The sequence below is a fragment of the Theropithecus gelada genome, chromosome 1 (genome assembly GCF_003255815.1).
Source record: "Theropithecus gelada isolate Dixy chromosome 1, Tgel_1.0, whole genome shotgun sequence".
Lineage (NCBI taxonomy): Eukaryota > Metazoa > Chordata > Mammalia > Primates > Cercopithecidae > Theropithecus > Theropithecus gelada.
In genome coordinates this window covers 87,455,982-87,478,464 of record NC_037668.1, presented here as the reverse complement: position 1 = coordinate 87,478,464, position 22,483 = coordinate 87,455,982, and the positions used below count along the sequence as shown (strand labels likewise).

At 42.4% G+C, this 22,483-nt stretch overlaps 1 protein-coding gene across 8 annotated transcripts in view; it reads right to left on the bottom strand.

The window, feature by feature from the left end:
- Nucleotides 1-22,483, bottom strand: part of FGGY (FGGY carbohydrate kinase domain containing) — a 439,174-nt gene that overhangs the window by 83,338 nt on the left and 333,353 nt on the right. For all 8 annotated transcript variants that reach the window (XR_003116446.1, XM_025363985.1, XM_025363976.1 and 5 more), the window contains 3 exons: nucleotides 17,896-17,970; nucleotides 11,414-11,534; nucleotides 5,043-5,137 (listed from right to left, as the gene is read on the bottom strand). Coding sequence is in view for 7 of the 8 variants with exons in the window: in XM_025363985.1 (XP_025219770.1) it covers nucleotides 5,043-5,137; nucleotides 11,414-11,534; nucleotides 17,896-17,970 (291 nt within the window). In the remaining variant the exon portion in view is untranslated. The remainder of the gene's footprint in view (nucleotides 1-5,042; nucleotides 5,138-11,413; nucleotides 11,535-17,895; nucleotides 17,971-22,483) is intronic.

Sequence of the window (22,483 nt, the reverse complement as noted above, 5' to 3'; positions counted from 1 at the left end):
GGTTTCAGCTGAGCAATGAGGATGTTTGCAAGGACTGACCTCAAGGGTAGACCGACCACTGCGGTCGGCATGGATGGTTTATCTTGTGGGCACACATTACAGAAAGGGTGAGTAATCACAGCTCTCAACTGGCCACTTATATGTATTGGTCTTGAAGACACAGGAGTCTGTCTGGAACGTGACAGGGAAAGTTGATGGTGGGAGTGCATGGAGTCAGTGATTTACAGGGGTGGCAACGCTCACACAGTGGGAGGAAGGAAGGTCTGTGATTAATTGGCTGATTCCAAGGGCTTATTTTCTTTACACTGGTACTCCCCTTAAACTGACTGCTGAATGCATTTTGATCTCTTGTCACTGTCTCCTTTTACTGATTTTTGCTTCAGATGCTTCCTCCACTCCTTCTTTTCAAGGGTGAGGGGTAGTGGTTCAAGACAAATACCACTGCTGGAATTAAAGCTTGTTTTGTCTAAAAAGACTTGAATAAAAACTGCCCCTGAAGATAAGAAATTACAGAAAGTTAATGACATCTGCAGGAGGCCTAAAGGAAACAGAAAGTGGAGGGTCATTTCATGTTGCTGTCTCTTTGCCATTTGATTGGGTTTTCTCTCACAATGACTTGAAACTGCTTCTTGTTTTATTTATTTGTCCTTGTATTTCTTAGAATCTTTTAACTGTCTGTGTTTAGAAAGTGTAAGCATAGTGATATTTCATAAACTTAGTTTTTTTCCAGTTTGTTGATTTTCCAGGACCTGGGAGCCTAGAGAAGTGTTATGGAACACTCTCAGCTTCTAATTATAATTATTTGTTTTCCAAGATATTCAGAATTATAGAGGATCATTTTGTACTCTACTGATGATGGGGGAGGGATCAAGTAGAAAGGTCACAGAGGTCAAGACTACAGGGATTCCACATTCCTAAGGGTAAAGGGAGGGGAAGTGGACTGCCTTCTTTGTGTCCCCTCCCACCTATTCAATAGCTAAACTTTTACCGTAAGAGCAGCATATCTGTGGCTTGATTCCATATTATTCATTACACTGCAGATATAAAGGTGATCATGATTTGCCTTCGAGAATATTTGTCCTCAAGGAGATTGTACTCTTCAGTAAAGACACAGTTTTGAAAACTACTAAAAGGAAAACACCCTTTCTAAAGAGGGACAGCTCTTTAAGATAGCATTAGTCATTGTGTTCTTTAGAATGAACGAATGGGTGTATCAGTCTCCTTTGTGAGATCCGAATTTGACAAAGAAATAGTAAGAAGACTTTAGATGTCTAAAGGGAGAGAAAGCAGGAAAGGACAGGGGAAGAGAGACAGAGACAAACTAAGAGAAGGAGAATCTGAATGGATAAAAGAACAGAACAAGGAAGCTAGGAATTGTCAGCATGTTTCAAAATTTGCAATATCAATAGATCTTGTTGTTGGCCAATCTTTCATTAAGGCCTCACCAGAAAATTCCATCCAGTCTCCCTTTCCCTGATAAAATTCTCCCAGAATTGACATACACAGAGTCTACAATAGCTACAAGCAAAATCTACAGCTGTGGATCCATTGATATCACCCAAGAAAGGTATAGGACTCCACCCCTGGCTGAAAATCATCCATTCAGGGGCCTGTGAAATTCGGAAACCTTGTCTCCTCAAGCATATAAAACTTTTCCCTACCTCTATTGTCTGGGTCCTCTGGATTCTCCCCAGCCTTCCCAGCATCTGAAGGAGGTGACTCTGGCTGAGTCTACCAAAATCGGCCTATCTAGATAAGAAGTGAAATCCTCCATCTAACCACCAGATGTGTGGTCCATGAGAAGACAAAACATCTGGCAGGAATTGCTCAACTTTCTGAAGAAAGGAAAGGCAGGCACCCTGCAAACCAAGCCAGGGTCTCTGAAGTTCAAAGAAAAGACTGTGTTGAAGTTCAGGTTGAAAATATGAATCACAGAAAGAAAGCAATTCGGTTTTGCCTGACCTTGCCAGAATCTGGAGCTGGTCCCCAGACCTGAGGCACAAAGGTCAGCCCCTCTTCTTTGGAGTGGAGCAAATGATGCTAAGTCTACATACATTTTCATTTTCAAGGCAGTTCCAAACATTTTATCATTCTAATGACATTGATTACACCTGAGAGGTCACTGGAACCTTCAAAGGCTCTTTATCTCAATAGTCCCATATGGGTGGCAATTCTTATTTAAACATTAAAAAAAAATACATAAAACAGACAAATAAAACAAGTACCCAGAGAGAACAAATGACATTGTCTGAGGATAGTAAAGCAAGCACAGAACTCCAGACTATGGGGATTCTGTCAGGTAAGTGACGACAGATAAAACCTCAGGCCTCTCTCAGCTGGGGGCTCCCTTTACTAGATTGTGTCTCCTGAAAACGATCAGGACAGGCACACTCATCCTTGGGTTGAATAGGAGACATGAGCTTGTCTTTACAACGCTGTGAGCCTTGCAGCTGCTACTCAAGTCATCAGTTCCAAATCTGATCTGCCATATCTTAGATTCTGTTCCAGAAGACTAACAGCAAATCTCACGTAGCCAAGATGTCAGTGTGGAGTTAAGCTCAGCTTCCAGTTAGGGGAAGATGTAAATGGAATTCCTTTAGAGCTGGAGATCCCAGTTTTGAATAAGATATCAATGAAGCCATAAGTCATGGTATGAAGCACCTGGTATAGCAGCCTCATCTTGACATGCTATTCTCTGTTTGAGCTACAGACTATCTCCTGATTTGTGATCTATGGCATTTCTTTTCAGAAAATACACCACTGAACACTTAAGAAGTCAGAAAATATTTTTAAAGAAAAAACAATCGAACACATTAGAAAAAGAATGACAATCAGGATAAGATATAGACCCAGAGAGACCTTCATTTCAATTCTGCTTCTACCCTTTCTGTGTAGCCTTGGACAAATTACTTCAAACATCTCTGAAACTTGGTTTCCTATCACGGAAGGATAAAAGCATGCATCCTGCAAGCAGGATGACTGTCAAGATTAAATGAGGTGTCTTATCTCAGGCTACTATAATGAAATGCCATAGACTGGGTACTTAAACAACAGAAATCTGTGTTTTCACAGTTCTGGAGGCTCAAAGTCTGAGATCAGGGTGCCAGCAAGGTCAGGGTCTAGTGTGAGCCCTCTTCTGGCTTGTAGAAATGGACTTCTTGCTGTGTCTTCACATGGCAGAGAGAATAAGGAAGCTCTCTGGTGTCTTTGTATAAGGGCCCATCAGACCTTCATAACCCATGAGACTAGGCTCCTGCCTTCATGATTTCATCTAACCCTAATTATCTCCCAAAGACCCACCTCCATATACCATCACATTGAGGGTCAGGGCAGATTTTGCAGGAATACAAATACTCAGTTCACAACACAGGGTAACCTCTGCAGAACCTTAGTAAGTATCCCTCCCATTTTAACTTTTATAATTTGTCACAGGAAGGGCAAGATACCTAATTGTGAGAACATCTCCTACACTGATAACACTAAAATAATAATTGACCATTTACTGATATTTCGACAACAAATATCTCCATGTGATATTTTTGAGACAGGACGAGACTATCCAGAAAAAGTCAAGAATTAAACTATACCATCTTTTTAAAAGATTCACTGAGAACCCACAAGAATTCATGAGTGGATTTAATTCCTTGTGAGGGAGATTTCACAGTCATTAGTTTCAGAGGCTTGGATAGTGTGTAGTGTACCACATTTTCCAAAATGCAGTACAAACAACATCACAGTTTTAAATCTGTCTGTTCCTACCAGTGTACCCTTAAGTTTTGTAAGCTTTCTGGATCTCTATTGCCCAATCTCTGTGGTTCATGAAGCATTGTTATAGGTATTAGGAAGATTATACAAAAAGCACCTAGCACAGTGTCTGGCACATTAAGAGGTTCACAATAAATGAAACTCTAATTACGGAGCTACTAGCTACCTGGCTATTGAGACCATGAGCAAGTCATTTGGACACTCTGCTGCTTAGCTGAACAAATATCTTTTGAACGTTCAGTTGAGAAGTGGGAGCTAGACTTCTTGATTCTGGCATTTACTACCGTTTCATTTAGGCTAAGTTATTTAACTTCTTTATGCCTCAGGTTCCTCAACCATAAAATGGTGATAATAGAGTTGTTGCAGGGACTAAATGAGCATGCTTGATACACAGAAAGAACTCATGATGTACTGTTAATTACTATTACAGACAAAGAAGTGGAGGTACAGAGAAGAGTGTTTAGGCCACAAGAGCTGGCAGGTAGTCAAGCCAGGATTTGAGCCCAGGTGGTCTAATGCCAGAGCCTGTACACTCCTAGCCTCCACATCACATTCGTTCTTTATCTTGTTGTATTATTTCAGCACTCAGAACCTCTCCACAAAGCCCCATGTGTGCAAAGTCTTTTGCAATTTGGTAGGAGGGAAAGTTCTGCCTCTCACCAGAAACTAGTATGTTTCCTCTTTTTGAAAATAAGAATTATGCAATTTATCATGTGTTCTTTTTTGTCTTGGCTGCCAGGAAGCTCAGAGCCAAATTATGTGTTTAATCACAGCCACCAAATTGTTTCCTTCTTCCTATATCTTTGTTCCTTATTTTCCCTTTTAATTCCTTTTTTATTTAATACTAACATTGTCATTTGTATCTCTTGTTGATAGAGGCCTTAAAGGTATTTGGAAAATGGTGGGATTGCCATAAGTTTTTAAAAATCTGAAATACACACGAAAAACTGAGGTTTTGAGGCTTACCTGTTTCATGTGCTGAAAGAAAAGTGGTCAAGGAGAAATTTAAAAGGAATAATTTAAAAGGTATTTTAAAGAAGAAATAAAAAACAAAAACAACTGAAAAACAGAACGACCAACACGAACTGAGGCCAAGTCAAATGAAAACTGCAATAAATATGTCTGAGGCTAGAAGTGTTTGTGCTTTCCCTGGCTGGAACCTATCATTTCTTAATTATATCCTGTGTGTGTGTTTTGTAAAATGCGAGCTGCTGTCAAGAGGAAGGTTGGCCTCAGACAGGGGAGGAGCCACAGCCCACCCCCTGGTCTTCACATACCTGTACAGAAGCGAAATCCCCTGAGGCACAGGCACCCAGAATAGCAGCACCCACAAGAACAGACTCCACCTCTTGCGACAGGACCACAGGCATGCCTGCGCAGGACAAGGCCACACCTTGGTTAGGGAGCAGAGCCAGGGGAGTATGAGGAGCCAGCAAGCAGCTACAGTGGCAAAAACACCTGACATCAGGCAGCAGCAGCCCCCCTCCCGACTCCCCACAGTCCTCCCTTCCTTGTTCCTTGGGATTATTTGGTTCTAAAAGATTTCACTGCCTGTGCCTGCTGGTGCAGTAGCCAAGGGCCCAAGGGAGCCAACACCATATATATCAACTCATGAGACCTCAGTGCCCAGGTTTTTCAGGCTTCTGCAAGCTGCTACCTGCCATTTGATTCAAGTTCAGATCCAGAGATATTTATTAAGTGCTTTGCTGGCCTAGGGAATACTGAGATGAATCGCACTGTGCCCTGCTATTCAGGTTTCAGAAAGAGATGGATGAGAGAGAGGAAGGCTAGTCTCTCTCCAACCAGGGGGTTGGTTCTTTAACTGAGATGTGCTAAGGGAAGGAGGTAGCAAGACAGGGTACGATTCATCCCTCCAGGGGCTTCTCCCCTCTCTCAGGGTACATGCCACAGTCCTTACAGTGGCTGACAAGGGGCCCTCCCTCCCAGATCTGGCCCCACTTCTCCCCCTCTGATATCCTCCTTCTCTCCTTCCAGCCACATAGTCCTGGCCTCCTTGCTGCTTCCTGAGTGTGCTTCGGGGCCCTTACCCATGCTGTTCCCTGTCTGGAACACTTCCTCCTCGATGCCCACATGCTAATTGCCGGCCCCTCCTTCAAGTGTTTCTGCAAACATCACCTTCCTACTGAGCATTCCCTGGCCATCAGATTTAAAATTACAACTTCTCTCAATATTTCTTACCCCCTTAACTGCTTCATGCCAACATTGTATTTTGCTTCATTCCAACATTGTATTTTACTTACTTGTTTAATGTCTGTCTCCCCTGCAAGAACTTAAGCTACATGAGGGGAGGGACCCTGTTTTGTCTACTGCTGAATCCCTGGCATTAGACCAGTATCTAGCACACGGTGAGTGACTGAATGATGAGGGAACACATTTCTGGGGTAGTGGTCATCACAGATCACAGTGGAGATGAGGCTTAAACAGGCATCTGAAGGGTGAGCAGGGGTCCACCAGGCAGGGAGGAGCCCTCCGTATGCTAACGCCCAGAGGTTGAGGGTTCATGGTAGGTTTAAGATTAATAGAAATAATTTAGGATTCTTAGGTCTATAATGTATAGATTGGTCTGCTAATCCGGAGATGGCAGCAAACTTTACAGAGGTACCCTTGTGGTGTAAAACCTTCTTGTAGTCAAGCCGTAAGAGTTATTTTCCCAAAGCTTAAATTTCTTTTCCTATCTTGTCTGAGATTTTCCTGAGGCACTCTCTCTACATCCCATTACCTCCCTACTCAGTTCTTTCCTCCAGCTACCCAGAGAAAGAGGGCAGGGGACCAAATTCCCACAGACACCCCAGAGAATTTAGAAATACCAGCCCTCATCTGGGCCGGGGCTTAAGGCACTGCCAACGTGGTGTCGGGTGGGAATGCTGGGAGAAGCTCAGACCTGAGTTTGTTTCCTGGTTCCACTAGCTCTGTGTCCAGCAAGTCACTTACACTCTTTTAGCCTTGGTTTCCCCAAATGCAAAATGGGAATGATCATAAGATGTACCACACAGGTGTGTTGTGAGGCTTAATGAGAGGGCACATAGTTGGTTGTGCTTAGCACATTTCCTGGCCTACAGCAAGCTATGGAGAAATGATGGCTGCTACTGTTAGAATTCAGGTGGACGGCAAGTGAAGCCTCTCTGCATGTACTAGACCCGGGCTAAAAACTGGGTAAGTAGAGAAGGGACAGTAAAGGTTCCCATCAACCATCCAGAGGGGAAGGACAGATGCCAGGCCACACTGAAGGGCTGTGCTGACCCCAGCAGGAGAGAGGGCTACAAGCCTTTGAAGAATCCGAGGAATGGTACAGATGGGTGTATGACTGTGACCACCCAGCCTACCCTATGGACCTGGGGAGTTTTTGAAGACAGTGCCTCCAAACACCATTTACTTCCCAGGCCTTCCTACCCTGCCAAAAGCTCCTCCAGTTGTGGGCAGGGAGGAACTACTCACAGGCCCCTCCCCTTGCGAACCAGAGACCTAAGTGAACCTGGTGAATCCCCTGTCAGCTCTCAAGTTGCTGCCCAAAGTGTTCTGAACCCAGACTGCCAGAGTTTGAATCCTGGCTTCCCCACTGACTTAGGTGTGTGATCCTAGGCAAGTTACCTAACCTTTCTGTGCCTCAGCTTTCTCATCTGAAAAATGGGGTTAAAATTCCACCTATTTCAGAGTTGCTGTGAGAACTAAAATTGTTATTATAATAAGGCTCTTGAAACGGTGCCTGGCTTAGAGAAAGCACTAAATTAGCATTAGTTGTTATTCTTAAAGTTTGCCTTACTTCTGAAGTCTCTCCTCACACCTGTTACCCAGGGTGAAATCAACCCACTGCTTCCATTTGCCTCTAAGACCAATCTGACCTCTTCCCTTCCTCCCTCCACCTACTCTGTGCCTGGGAGGCTGGCCAGTGGGGATCAGAGCTGTGGACCCCTGCCCTCTAGGTACATCCTTGACTAAGCTTCTGCTGGGCTGCCCTCTTCACACATCCCACCAGGCTCAGATTGCCTGCTCCCTACCCTCACCCTTGCAAGCCCAGGGGTGGAAACGCTGTTAGTATCCCAAGGTACTTCTTGGTTGTCTGGGCTTCCAGCACCCTGCCCACAGTTCTGTACACTGACTCTTTATTCAACTTCCCTCCAGTTAACCTAATTGGAGGGTGTATCTGTTCTCTGCCTGGACCTGACTGACACTGACACATCTTATCCTCTGGGTCCCCACTCTACTCACTCTGGATATTGGTCATAAGACCAAGGGCACTTTTTCTGTGTTTTATAAAGAACCTCTTGGATGGACATGACTGTTCTTCTTAGCATCCCTGTGCCAACCTCAGGGTGTGGCGCACTGGTGTGCTCAGAGAATGCTTTTGAGTGAATAAATGAAAGAACAAATAATTAAAATAATGAGTAAGACCAGAAGAGGGAAACCCCTACTGAAACTACCAGTACTAAAAAATAAAACTTAGAAGAAGGAACATTTAGTCCCAAGTCAGTGGGGCAAACTTACAATTACTTAGTACATACCAAGTATTTCTTGAAACCACAGTTAACCAAATGACCAGGGTACAAGGAGGTTCTTCCTCCTCATGTAGACAACATTTCCCAAGCTGGCAAAGCCCTGCTCTCCCTGCTTGTACAGAGCAGGCTGTTCTCAACATGGCAAAGATTCACTTTCAAAATAATAAATTGCTTTTTTTTTCCCTCAAATTTCTTTTTGGCACGGGGCTTCCTAGATGGAACAAGGGAACTAACATTTACTGATCACCTACTTGGTCTAGGCACAGAGTTTGATGCTCACAAACTTGCGAGCTGAGGAGCAGTGATCTACATGAGGGAGATGAAAATTTTGTTTGTTTGTTTGTTTCAGAAGAGGGAACTGAGACTCAGAGAGGTAAAGTAACTTGCCCAAAGTCACAGAGCTGATCTCCTGCTTCTTCCACTGTTCCACGCTATCTCCAAAAAAATCTCCCAAATTCCAATGTGTTTTTCAATGCATTTCTGAGAATCATGTTCCAGGTCAACAGTCCTCCCTAACTCTGTCTCTGTAGGAAAACTAGAGCAATACAATGTTTAAAGGCACCAATGACACTACCTCTATACTGGCTGCTTGTGTACGTGCCTTTTACAGGGACAAATGCAAATGTGTTCTTTTCTCTGAGTGCTGGGTGAAGGAGAGGAAGAGGGCGGCTTTGGCTGGAATGTGAACTATTTTATCTGATGCATTAATGAGTTTAGCAGAACCCAAAGCATTCAAAGGCAGATGCACTTTGCCATCACTTGTCAGTCACAGGCTCCCAAAGGCAGAGGAATTCCAGGCTAAAGAAAAGGTCCCTTTGTCTGGAACTGTAACTGGTCCATAGTTAGAGACAAAAGGTCCAGTTTCAATCGGAATCCAAATAACGATTAACAGCCTTTTCATTCAACAGCCTAGAGGAGAACAGTTTCCAAAGCAGAACTTTCTGTGAAGCCGCTGCACTCCCCCCCACCCCCGCCCGTGCTTCTGAGTCAGCCCAGCGATGTAGGGCCTGGAAGATGACCCATTTTCACAAAGTCCAGGGCTGCAGTGCCGAGTCAGTACCGGGGTCACTCACAGCTAGCTGTTCTGCTCTGGGAGGCCCTGTTTCCCATTTTCTAGAGTACTGTGTTGTCCAAAGCTGATTTTCATCTTTCCTCTTGCATCCAGATAGGAAGCTTTTTGGCTATCAGAAGGCTGGAAATTGGGGCCGGGCGCGGTAGCTCATGCCTGTAATCCCAGCACTTTGGGAGGCCAAGGCGGGCGGATCACTTGAGGTCAGGAGTTCAAGACCAGCCTGGCCAACATGGTGAAACCCTGTCTCTACCAAAAAATACAAAAAAAAAAAAAAAAAAAAAAAAAGAAGGCTAGAAATTGGAATGTCACAGATGAAATTTTAAGCTTGAAAGTTATCTGAACCAGTCAACTGATTTTTAGATAAAATGTTACGGTTTTTCTCCTGAGGGCAATTATAAGGCAATCTGGGCTCTTTTTATGTCTTTCCTCCTTCTGCTTTGAAAGGCCCACTTCTGTAGGGTTTTGGACACCTCAGGAAAGAGGGGTCATCATCAAACGGTTATAAACTTGGCAAAAAAGTCGAGAAACCTGGGTCAGCAGTACAATATAAAGGGACGGTGGGCCCAGACACACCACGGTTACAATATTGGTCCTGCCCCGTACTGCCTGTTTGACTTTAGATAGCCGATTTAATTCACCTACCCACCAATCAGCTTCCTTGTCTGTAAGATGGGGGCACCAATTTCTACCCTTTGGTGGCATGGGAGGATTAAGTGTCCACAGCGTGATTCACACTGACACATAGTAGGGGCTTGGTTAATGGTAATATTTTCTATATTTCACATCCCAATAGTTCTGCCCTTAGACTGTATGCTTTTCTTACTGTCCTCAGACTTGTGCCTCAGTCTGCTTATCTCTAGGCTGGGAATAAATGACTTACTTAGTTTCATCTCATGATGTGCAGAGATCAGTTACATCCGTCGTGTTAGACAAGGCTCTCATGTGCAGGAATCTGTGTGGCTTGGAGGGGGAACAAGGATATAATGGGGCAGGGACTTTGACCTGCCCAGAAGTCAGAGGTAAGAAAGTAGGGGATGACAGATAAGAAAGGATCATGATAAATGTAGGTAGGATCAAGTGGGCTCTTATCAGGCTGCAGTTGGGACTACGGGACGGGTACAATCCTCTCCTACTTTCCCTCATCTTGCCCTGTCCTGGTGGTACTTGTCCACCCAGGGATGGGTCCTGGGAGAGAACACCAGTCCCCAGGAGACACCAGAGGGGCAAGGAGTAAAAGGGGCCTGGACCTCTGTCTCTCTGGACCTGATGCCTCCTCGTCCTCCTGGAGGACCTCCTGGAGAAAGCCTCCTGCCAATGGGGCCCCTTCCTTGGGTTCTAGGGGCTCTGATAAGGATCCTTCTCCTCCACTGTCTGCTGCTATCAGAAAGAGCTCAGCCCATTATTTGTGATTCCCTGCACCTCTATCATGATCCCTGATTCTGATGAGCTGAGAAGGAATCACAGGATTGCAGGGTCTTAGGGCTCAAATTCAGTCTGCAACCAGACCCACAGATCCTACAGCACCCAGCCTCTGCATTCTTTCTTCAAGACAGCTTTCTTATCACTTCTTCCAGACCACATGCCCTGAGCTGCCATTAGGTCCCAAACCAGACGAGGTGCCTCACTATGTTTCCATGATACCTTGTACTTTTCTCACTCCGAGCTTTTGCCATACTACCTTTAATATGCCTGTTTGCTGTTTCCCTTCCTCAAGAGACTCTGAGTTCCTGGGTGGTGGGGAGCAAGAATCATGCCTTATTCATGTTCATATCTTCAATATCCTCCACAATATGTGGATCAGAAGAGGTACTCAAAACTGTTGTGTAAACGCTTGAATTAAGATCTAGTCCTGGCCAACTTCTCTTGTGTTTTTTCTCACCATTATTCAATGGTTGGATATACATAGAAGTCACTTTCTCCATCCTGAATATAAAGACTTCAGGGTTATTTTAATAATCTAGCATACCATATATATCCTCCTAATCTCACCTCACCCAGAACTGGGCCATGCCCATTTGCTGCCAAGCCAAAAATGACCTTGTCTCCTCCTTCCCAGACTTACCAGTAATGTCCGCATGCATTTGCACAAAAAGGGGATTCTTGCTGAGGCCTCCACACAGGAAAAGAGTACTGATCGAGTGCCCTGCTGCCTCCATGGCTTCTATAATGAAGCGAGTCCCCAACTTGAAAGGAGAAGCAGAAGATAGCATCAGTATAGTTGCATAAGTAAACACTAGGGAACACTTCTTAAATGTTTACTGAGTGCTAGACACTGTACTAAGAGCTTTACATACACTATCTCAGAAAGCTGACACTCACAGAGACTATGTTGTCTATGATCACACCATTAATTAAATCATAGAGTGGGAATTTCAACTTGGGCCTGACTGATTCCAAAACCCTCTTAATTACACCATTTGCTTCTATCAGTAGTTACACAACACTGACAAAAATAGTTGACAATGTCAACACAGTTAATGGTAACATAGTTCATTCAAACAGATATTTAATGAGTGTCTACTATAGCCCAGGCCCTGTATTAGGAGTGACTGCAATACTACTCTAAAACAGAGTCAATGGTATCTTGGTCAGTCTTCCTTTACTAAATGGGAACTAAAGGCTTTTTCCTTAAGAAAAGCACCAAAAAATCCAGCAGCAGAATCATGGAAAGAAGCCTCTAATTGCATAAAGAAGGTGATATCCAAGGCTTCAGGGTGGCTGCGGGCTAAAATTACCTTTGCTATTACCTGAAACCAGGTAGTGGTTCTCTAAAAGGAGGCTTCTGAGCCAAATCCATTCCCAGGTTGTTTCAGGGCTTCACCATATTTTCAATTCAGCCTTGTGTCTCAGTCCTTATGTGTTAATATCTTCCTAAAGCACATTATCCTCATCCCTGTCTTTCTAAGTTCATTAAACTCAGTAAAAACCGTTATTGTTTGAGAAGAGAACATTGCCTTAGAGTTATGGAAGTGAATCTTAATGTAGAATTCTTCAGTTTTAGATAAGATAGTTGAACATCTGAAAAATCTTAATTTACTTGAAAGTTCAAAAACTAGAGTTCAAAAATCAAAATGTATTTGGGATGAGGACTAAAAACAAGAAGATGAACTGTGATGTGGCCTTAAGGGGGCAGCCACATGATGATGCCTGAGAAAGGAGCTCCAGAAAGAATAGAGGAAGAGGATTTTTTGGTGGGTAGCGAGTCTTTGAAATGTTTAGAGATTGAGCAATTTGGGGAGATGTCAAAGTCCTAGGTGTAGACCTGGGAGTGAATTGCTAAAGGGGAGGGAAGACAAGTCAGAAGACATAACAAAGTCAAGGATCTGGGAGGCCAATGTGTCTCTACAGATGGCATAGCCACCAAGAAGAAGGCATGAGCCAATATCTTGTTTTTTAGTGAAAGTGTGATAGTATTGTTCAGGTTGAAACCTAGGAATGTAGTGAGTTTAGCCAAGGTGAGGAATAGGGTTTTGGAAGTCAGCAGGATGCTGCCCTGACCTCACATCCTGTGGGGGTGGGGAGTAAAGGGTAAATGAAGCCTGCTTTGACAAGGCTGTCTAGGGAGCTGTCACCCCAGGGGATGGGGGAACCTGGGAACAGGAGTGGTCAGAGGGTGATCTGGGAACCATAGGACATGAAATGCTAATTGCTTTGGCATAAATCATGAGGGACAGGGGCAGTTCAGGAGCAAAAGACACAGCAGTTCTAGCCCAGAGGTCTTTAGGGTTTGTTGAAGCTATTCATGAATCTGGTAAAAATATGGATTAGGTAAAACCTGGGCCTCCAAAAACAATCCACAGATGTAGTGTGTTTAGAAAAATTCAAACATGTTGTGCCATATAAGGCCAGATCCTACATACTAACTAGGGCTGATCATTCCCAGATGTTCTTTGTTAAGCTTTTTGGGGGGTCATGAATCCCCTTGAGAATATGCCAAAACCTATTGACCTCCCCAGAAAAAAAAAGTCACATACAAAATAGTACTATAAATAATTTCAGGAGGTCTACAGATGCCTGAAGTCCACCATGGATCATTTGATGCCTGTGGATTCCGGGCAACCCCAGTCTGCTCTAACGGCATGAATCTGTAGTAGCTAAGAGCATGAGTTTTGAATTCAAAAAACCCAGGCTGGCATTTAGGCATTTCACATATTTCTTATACCTTAACCTTTCTATAACTCAATTGCCATTTTTTTTTTGCCATGGGAATAATGGTATCATATTCACTTAGTTAAAAATTCTATAGATTGTCAGAAATGTCAACATGCAAAAAAATTAAAAATGTGGTATTAGGCTTGATGAAATCTAATAATACCTACCATATAAGGCTGCTGCTGTAGGCAGCAAAGGTAAAACTTGTAGAAGAGTGTCCAGTTCACGAAAGGTGAACAAGGAGAGTTCTTCTGGTTATCAGCTATATGCTAGGCACTCTGCTATGCACTTTAATAGCATCTCTAATCTTAAGGCAAATGTGAAACCTGCATATTGTTATTCCCACTTAGGAGATATATAATTTGACTAAGCAATACAGTCTGTATGGGATGGGAGAATAGCTGTCTCCTAATTTGTATGGAAATGTCAGGCAAAACTGGTATCTTTGATATTTCTAAAACCAGGGACTTAGGGGCACGCGATTAGCAGGCCTGAGACAAGAATAAAATAAAGCACATTTCCTGGGAAAAGGAAAGAAATGATCCAAGTAAGAGGCACTCCCTCGAGAGGGGCTGTGACAGATAGCCTGTCTCTCCCCCATGTGGTATTGTCGGCTGGAATTTCCCACTCAGTCTGGCGGTTCCTTAAAGGACCTCCCCTTTCGGTGTCCCAGACTCCAATCTGTGTAATACTCCACCCTACTGAAATGTCCCACCAAAGGGCTTTGTGTGAAAATGATTTTGTGCTCACCTTTCTGGAAAAAATGTTTTCACAGAGAAATTTAAATTAAAATTAGGCTATTCCACTGGGAATGTACAGAACCGAATGCAAATCAAGAGACTTCAAATGCAAATAGTACCTTTTAAGGGTCTGTTCTGCAAAGAAAACTATAGATGAACAGGCTATGGATAAACTGCGTGGTTGACAGGTCTTTCAATTAAGCATGATCAAGAGAGAATTTTACTTCATGGAGGGTTTTGCACAGTCCCAAGTTAACTTGATTACAATCCTCTTTAATTTCATTTCATCCCAACAAAATAGCACCCAAAGATATGACTACATATAGAGAGAAATTTGCTTAACTTTTAGATGACCGACAACAAATACGTGCTCTGGCAATATTCAGGGCTAATGAAACAAAATATTTTTTCCAAAGTTGAACATGATGGGAAAATATCTGTTATCAGAATACCTCATTAAAATGCACATTTTTTTTTTTTTTTGCCTAAAAGATCAGCACACTCAGATACATTTGCAAAACAGACTGAAACCCTCACAATTCACTTGACTCCACAAAAAAGCCTTATCGAGAAAAATCTCTGTCTTAAAATGCCTTCCTTTCATGGTATTATAAAGGTCATTAAGACAATGGACAGAATAAATATGATAGCTTTTAATACATGTACGGCCCATTAAATACAAGATTGATTTTCCAAGTGTGTGGTACTTGAGAAAATGTAGCTGGCTTTTTTTCTTCCCCTCTCCTGCCTGCATTAAGTTTAACCTCATTTATACATTTCTGGACTTCTGCTGCAGTACTCTTACCAGGAAAGGGACCTCTGTGAGACAATCCTGGCCAAATTAATGGTATTTCCTAATATATGTTAAGTAAAAACGATTCTTAGGAATATCTGAAAGCTTATTTCACCCATGTAGCTTTTACAAACAGATCAAACGAAAATGCAGCATGGTAAAGTGGAAAGAGCAGGAGCCTGGGTGTGAGATGGAGAAAGGTTCAGATTCCAACTACCACCCAGTAGCTGTTTGACCTTGGCAAATGGTCCTCCCTTTGTCTGTAAAATGAGAACAAACCCATCTACTTAAGGGGTTACAATGTTAAGCTACCAGTAGGCAAGGTACTCTGTTTGGTGCCTGGCACACAGTCGTGTCTGACGAAAGGTAACTATCATTACCACTATGTGATGGTGCCCCTTGGTCCATCCTGTTTGGCCTCATCCTTCATGTCCTCCCCTTAGCATGTGCTCAAAAGGGGGAGTATCACACCATTCTGATTTTCCAAGATTATTCATTTCAATATAAACTATTCATTCCACTATGGGACTCTTTTATACAATAACATTAACAAATCAGAAAACAAAAGTTCCTCAGTACAGTCGTGTGTCCTTTAACCATGGGAGTACACTGCGAGAAATGCATGGTTAGGCGATTTTGTCATGCAAACATCATAGACTGTACTTCCACAAACCTGGATGGTATAGCCTACTACATACCTAGGCTATGTAGAGTATGGCCTATTGTTCCTAGGCTACAAACCCATACAGCACGTTACTGTACTGAACACTGTAGGCAACTGTACCACAATAGTAAATATTTGTGTATCTGAACATACCTAAACATAGAAAAGGTGCAGTAAAAATACAGTATTATACTCTTATAGGATCACTGTCATATATGAAGTCCCTCGTTAGCCAAAACATTATGTAGCAGATGACCGTACTTCACATGTCTAGTTTTGTTTCAGAATGCTGGGGGTTCAAAGCCCACCTCTGCCACCAACTATATGGCCCTGCACAAGTTAATTAATCACATATAGGCTTAGGTTTCCAGTCTGTGGAACGGGGATTATAATATCTACGTAATAAGGTTAAATCAGATAATTTGTGCAATGTATCTAGCACAGTGCTTGGCAAATATAAAATACTTCTTAACTTGGCCAGGCGTGGTGGTTCATGCCTGTAATCCTAGCACTTTGGGAGGCCAAGACGGGCAGATCACGAGGTCAAGAGATGGGGATCATCTTGGCCAATATGGTGAAACCCCGTCTCTACTAAAAATACAAAAAATTAGCTGGGTGTGGTGGCGCACGCCTGTAGTCCCAGCTACTCTGGAGGCTGAGGCAGGAGAATCGCTTGAACCCAGGAGGCAGAGGTTGCAGTGAGCCGAGATGGCGCCACTACACTCCAGCCTGGCAACAGAGCAAGACTCTGTCTCAAAAAAAACCAAAACAAACAAATAAACAAAACCCAAAAAACCCTCTTAATTCATTTATTATTATCATCATAATCATCATTATCATTATTATAAAACCGGACAGCTAAATAATTATCTTTACTACTGATGCACACTTTTTTTCTCTATTTTCATCTTACTATTCATTTCCTGCATTTTTATAGCTGTCAGAATTGTGTGCTTTTGACCAAGTTTCCATGCATAAAGACATCTGACTGATTTCACTGAATTGGCCAAGCTATTAGACCAACAGGAAAATTGCTTCAGGAAGATATAGTAAAACTAGTGTATAATCTAAAAGGGCTGTTTAATCAAGTTGACTGACTCTATACTTCTATGCAGTTGCATTAAAGAAGGTATATCCCTTCAGTATTAGTATTATTACTATTTGGGAAGTTCCATTCTTTATTGTACATACGTGGTGCCTGGATAAATCTGAGCATTAAAAAAGCACTTCTGCTGGTGGTGTGAATAAGTATACATATCATTTAAAGAAATAAAGTTATGAAAACAGTTGTGTGAAGAAACAGAATAATTGAATATCATGTATGTACATACAGCATTAAACATATTTGCTTAAACAGGTATTACTGAAAAATAAATTTTGAATCAAAATTAGATAAACTGATTTTTTCTTTCTGTTAATTCCTATTCTCTTTTCAGAAGTGGCTAAGCCTCACTGGATTAACTTAATTTCAGGTACATACCTGCTGTGAGACCCTGAAGGCCATGATCTACTCTCCTAAAATGCACTTTGTAACATATGCGCACACACAACCTTCTGGATGTGATTTCAGGATTAGAAACCTCTTGTAGCCCATCCATAGCCACCTCTAGATAAGAAGATTCCTTAGACAATGGTTAAGCTTTTAGGATTTCATTTCCAATTTTGATTTATCTTTAGTTTAGAAACTCCTAACATTTTAGATGTAAATTCCCCTCTTCCTCCCTAATCATCCTAACCTCACGTTAAGCAGCTACTTATCAAAAAACAAACACTTTCATGTTCTAAGGAAGCTTCCTATTTAAAGGACCCCTATCATGAATCCTTTTGCAAAGTGAACAATATAATGTATTTTATAAATCAGACATTCTTAACAACCTTTCTTAATGCAAGCATACATAGCATCTGCTTGCTTGCTTCTATTTAATTAAATTTAGAAGACAAATTAGATAAATGACAAGTATAATCTTCACAGATTTTAACTCCTTTCAGCTTTTAGTTACATGAGGTTATTAGTTAAAGCAGGTGAGGCCTTTCATCAACATTTCCTTCCAGACATACAAGAATTTCTTTTTTGCAAACAATCTTTTAATTAAGAATCTCTGTCACAAAAGCATGTGCTGTATCTTGGGGAGCCGGTGGCCTAGGGTATACTGATGGCTCCAAGTCTCTTTAAAAATGGCATTATAGTATCTTACAGCAATGGCTTGAACTGTGGCCAGGTAGAGAATGGCAAGATCATCGAGGTCCTGAGACAGTTTCAATCCGGTGACCTATAGGGATGAAGGGAAGAAAAGAAGAAGATAGTCAAAAGAAGCTGCCGTGGATAAAGATAGTTCCCATGAAATACGTTCAGATGTGTTTTCTTGCCGAAACAAGTTCATATGCAAATCCCCTTTTTGTGAGCAGAACGTGAAAAGCCTACTAAGTTGTTTAATCTCCAGACCTGGGAAAAACTATCCCTTCCTCCCCAAAAGAAAATACTCTGACCTTAGATTAAACAAAAAAAAAAAACAAATACCACAGGAAGATTATGTTTGACATTTCTTAGACTATAATTAAATACCTTTTATTTTAAAACATTCTCTTTTCTTATAGATACCTATTTTCTGAGGCTTACAAGAAATCAACACGTAACAGTGGCATTCTAGTACAAGATGATCTTGTTTTGTGTTCTGCTACTGTCAGAATTCAGTGTAACAGCATTCAGTGTCCAATCCAGGGTAAAATAATACATCTTCTACAAATATTATAACTACTAGGGGATAACTTAGAATCTGTGGGTTGCAAGGGAATCCCATTAAAGTCAATAAGAATCAGATGTTTATATGGAGTATGTCAATCTCTGAGAGAGTCGAGAACTGAACAGGATGCTGGATTTGTACGCCATCAGGACTTACTCACAGTCCTGCTTTCATGTCTTCTACTCATCAAGATGTTCTCTTAGGACATTTCTAGAGGCTGCTGGGTTCTTCAAGCCGAGCCCAGTGTTTGTAGGCATCAGCAGCACAGTTCACTTTAGATTATCACATAAAATTAATTCACCAACATTCATTTACTCGGTTCCTATGGTGTGTGTTGTCCTGAGCTCAACCAGGTATGGACATGCAGTTTGCATCAAAATAGGGTAGCTGAGTGGTCTATGTAGGTCCCTTCCTCTATCTTCTCTGGCCCCATTTAATTACTCTCTCCAGATTTCACCCTCAAGCCCACTGCAATTGGCCTATGGCAGGGCACAGGTACCATTCAGTTGCCCAAACCAGGAAACTCGGGAGCCCTCTTTTTTTGAGACAGAGTCTCACTTTGTCTCCCAGGCTGTGATCTCGGCTCACTACATCCTCCACCTCCTGGGTTCAAGCGATTCTCCTGCCTCAACCTCCCCAGTAGCTGGAATTATAGACATGTACCACCACATCCGGCTTTTTTGTATTTTTAGTAGAGACGGGGTTTCACCATGTTGGCCAGGCTGGTCTCGAACTCCTGATCTCATATGATACACCTGCCTCAGCCTCCCAAAGTGCTGGGATTGCAGTTGTGAGCCACTGCGCCTGGCCAAAAGCCATCTTTCTTGACCTCCCCCTGTCTTCCCATATTTAAGCCGTCTCCAAGTCTTATATGTTTGATCTCCCAAATCTCTTTTGAATGCATCTCCTTTTCTTGATCCTCACTGTCATTCACTTCCTTAATTCAAGCCACCATTATGTCCTTCCTAATTGCTGACAGAGGCCCTGAGGAAATCTCACTGTTTCTAATTGTGCTCCTTTCCACACTGGAGCTAGACCGACTGTTCTTAAATGCAAATCTGATCATGTTACTCCCTGTAAAACATTCTCCCCATTGCCCTCATTTCACAGTAGAAATGCCTTCACTGTCTCGTGTGCTTCTTTCTGGGCTCGCCCTTGCTTCTTCTCCAGTGTTTACTCTTGTCCTTCCTCGCTCTGTATCCTGTGCTCCAGCTATGCTGAATTATTTATCTAAGTCTGTTGATGCGGGGATTCCTACATTCAGTAGAGCTACCTGCTGACAGTTTTTCTTGGCAAATAATTGGGCAATCAGATTAGAATGATGGCTTTGATTTTTTAATACACAAGAAGATAGAAAATTAAAATGAGACACACGAGAAGAACTCTGGGGCTACGTCATCCTAAGCCATTAACTGTGAAAGAACATCCTTCACAAAGTTTCCCAGAGACCTAAGCATATGGTAAGAATTCTGGAACTCAGAGAGAACATGAACCATGCTGACATTATAGAACTTCATTTCACAGTGAGGAAATAATGTGCCTAAGGGAACACAGAGAATGGACACCAGAATGTAGGTGTCCTGATGGTCTTTGTCTTACTCACCAAAACTCTAATGCCCAGTGCTGTGCCTGGAACATAGTAAGCACTAAGTTAATATTTGCTGAGTGACAATTCACTCAGCACTGTGAACTGTGAACCAGTGACAATTCAATGCTTCTTTTCTCCTTTTAGATACCACTTTCTCGTCTCAGGTCCTATCCTTCTTTGTTACATTCTACAATTATAGGTGGACAAAGTTCACTGCCTCGGCTCCTCCCACAATCAGCGAGGAAGAGACCATGCCCCAAGAGAAAAGAATACTGGAAGAACACTTTTAGTCACTTGCTCCATGCTCCCAGCTGCCCTCCCCCATCCCTAAACTTACCCTTTCTCATCTAGAAAAGTGGCTTTTATGAGAACAGGATAAAAGGAAAGGTTCCTGTAGCTCATATAGAGCCTTTGTGTGAACTTGAAAAAGGCACCCCATCTGGAAGAATGAATTATAAAAAGGTGCAGAGTAAGCAGGATTTCAGCCTGGTCATAGCCCCCTGAGCTGAACACTTTCTGTGAGCTGCCTGCACCATGCAGGCATGCAGTGGTCCTGGCAATGATTACTAGTCATGAACACCAGTCATGAGCTGAGCACCCCTGAGCTGAACACTTTCTGCGAGCTGCCTGCACCATGCTGGCATACGGTGGTCCAGGCAATGATCACTAGTCATGAACGCGATTCACACACGGTTTCTCTGTCTCTCCGGGACTGGCCTGGCCTCAGCAGCACCTCTGCTATTAGGTCTCCTAGGGAAGCTGCTGGGCCATGGCTTAGCGTACTGTTCTAGAGCCTGTCCAGGAGGCTGCCTCTCTTTGACTTCCTCTCTCTGGTCATCAATAGGAAGTGGATTAAGCCATGATCCTCTGTGTGGCTGACTGACTCCTAAAGACCAGATTTGGATAATTTGTGCTAGAAGTGTGGGTAAAATATGACTTTGTATATAAGATGCATTACCCAACAGTATTTATTAGGAACCCCAGTGCCTTGTGTAATAATACCGATAATGTAACGGGTTCTGATATCCTTCTCAATTAGTAAGAATCCATAAGAGAGAAGAAAGGGTGTGATATAGCTGGATTTAACTTCCTTAATCACCAACAGACATCCAGGAGAATTTCCAAAAAGCATTGGTATTCAAGCAAAAAGATATCATGGACCCTTTTCTAAATTTCCAGTGCCTCCAGAGCTCAGAAATCATAGAGGAGAAAAGGGAGGATAATTTTTTTCCCCAGAAACTGAAAATGACATAATCAATGTAATTGAGCACTAAATTTAAATCCTGAGCTTGCTAGCAGCTATGGCAAAAAGGGACATATGAGGGTGAAATAGCTTTTTTCTGATAAATAAAACATAACTATCCTTGAAGGGAGACAAAATTATTCCTGGGAAGAAATTCTAGAAGAGATTTATTGCACGGATCGTAATATAGAAGGTATTCAGTATCAAAAGGGAAGCAGCAAACAGAGTTCTCACACAACCATTTCCAATATTCCCTCACCACTAACCCTAGAGTCATGGTATTGAAATGTGACTTAGTGAAAGATATTTATCTCTTAAGTGCAAAGACACTGCGGTCTGAGGTCCTTGCTTCCTTGACATCTCATCTGATATGCAGATGATCGTTAAGACCATTTAATTTTCTCTCAAATACCAGGGACCTCAGCCCAGTCAACCCATGACGGAACTTTGCAGGGGGTGCCACGTAGACTGCCTGAGAGGCTACAAAGGACCCTTGGGGAGCTGTCTTGGAAGGGAGGTGGTGACAGTGCTCTGGGAGTGCCAAAGAAGTCCTGGGGAGGCACAGCTTTGAAATGTCTGGAAACGCTAGCATAGACCAGATGAACTGATTCCCTAGCTGGAGGCTCAACGGTTCCATTAAGAGGAAGTAGAGAGGAAGCATGAGTAGAAGGAGTGTGTTTATTGATGTCCCTGTCCCTATTTTGAATGTTTGGGCGAGACAGACAAATGTGTAGGGAAGCCCGATGGGAGAGTTGCAAGGGTAAGCACATTTTATCTATTTTGGCTACTGTGTAATGAAGAGAACTGTAAGAAAAAGTGCTTATAATTAATATTTGGGTATATGAAAATACAATGGCCAAAACAATGCAAGTAACTGCATTGCCTAATTTTAACCTCCTAGATTATGAATATAAAGCACTTATGTAAATATTGGGAGTTGTGAGGTTAGAAGTGTATGCCAATAGAAAGAAAGAGCTTTAGAGGAAGGGACCTGGGTTTAAATATTGACATTTTCTCTAATTTAGCTGCATGACACTATATGAATTTTGTAACCTCTATGAGCTCAATTTTTTCATCTGCAAAAAAAGGGATAATACCTCAAATTATTTTTGTGAGGATTACATGAGGTATCATTTGCAAAGTGAATTACTTTCTTCAGTAAGCTGTACTGAGTCTACAAGAGCTACACACTCCTGTAACTCTTATGGTGC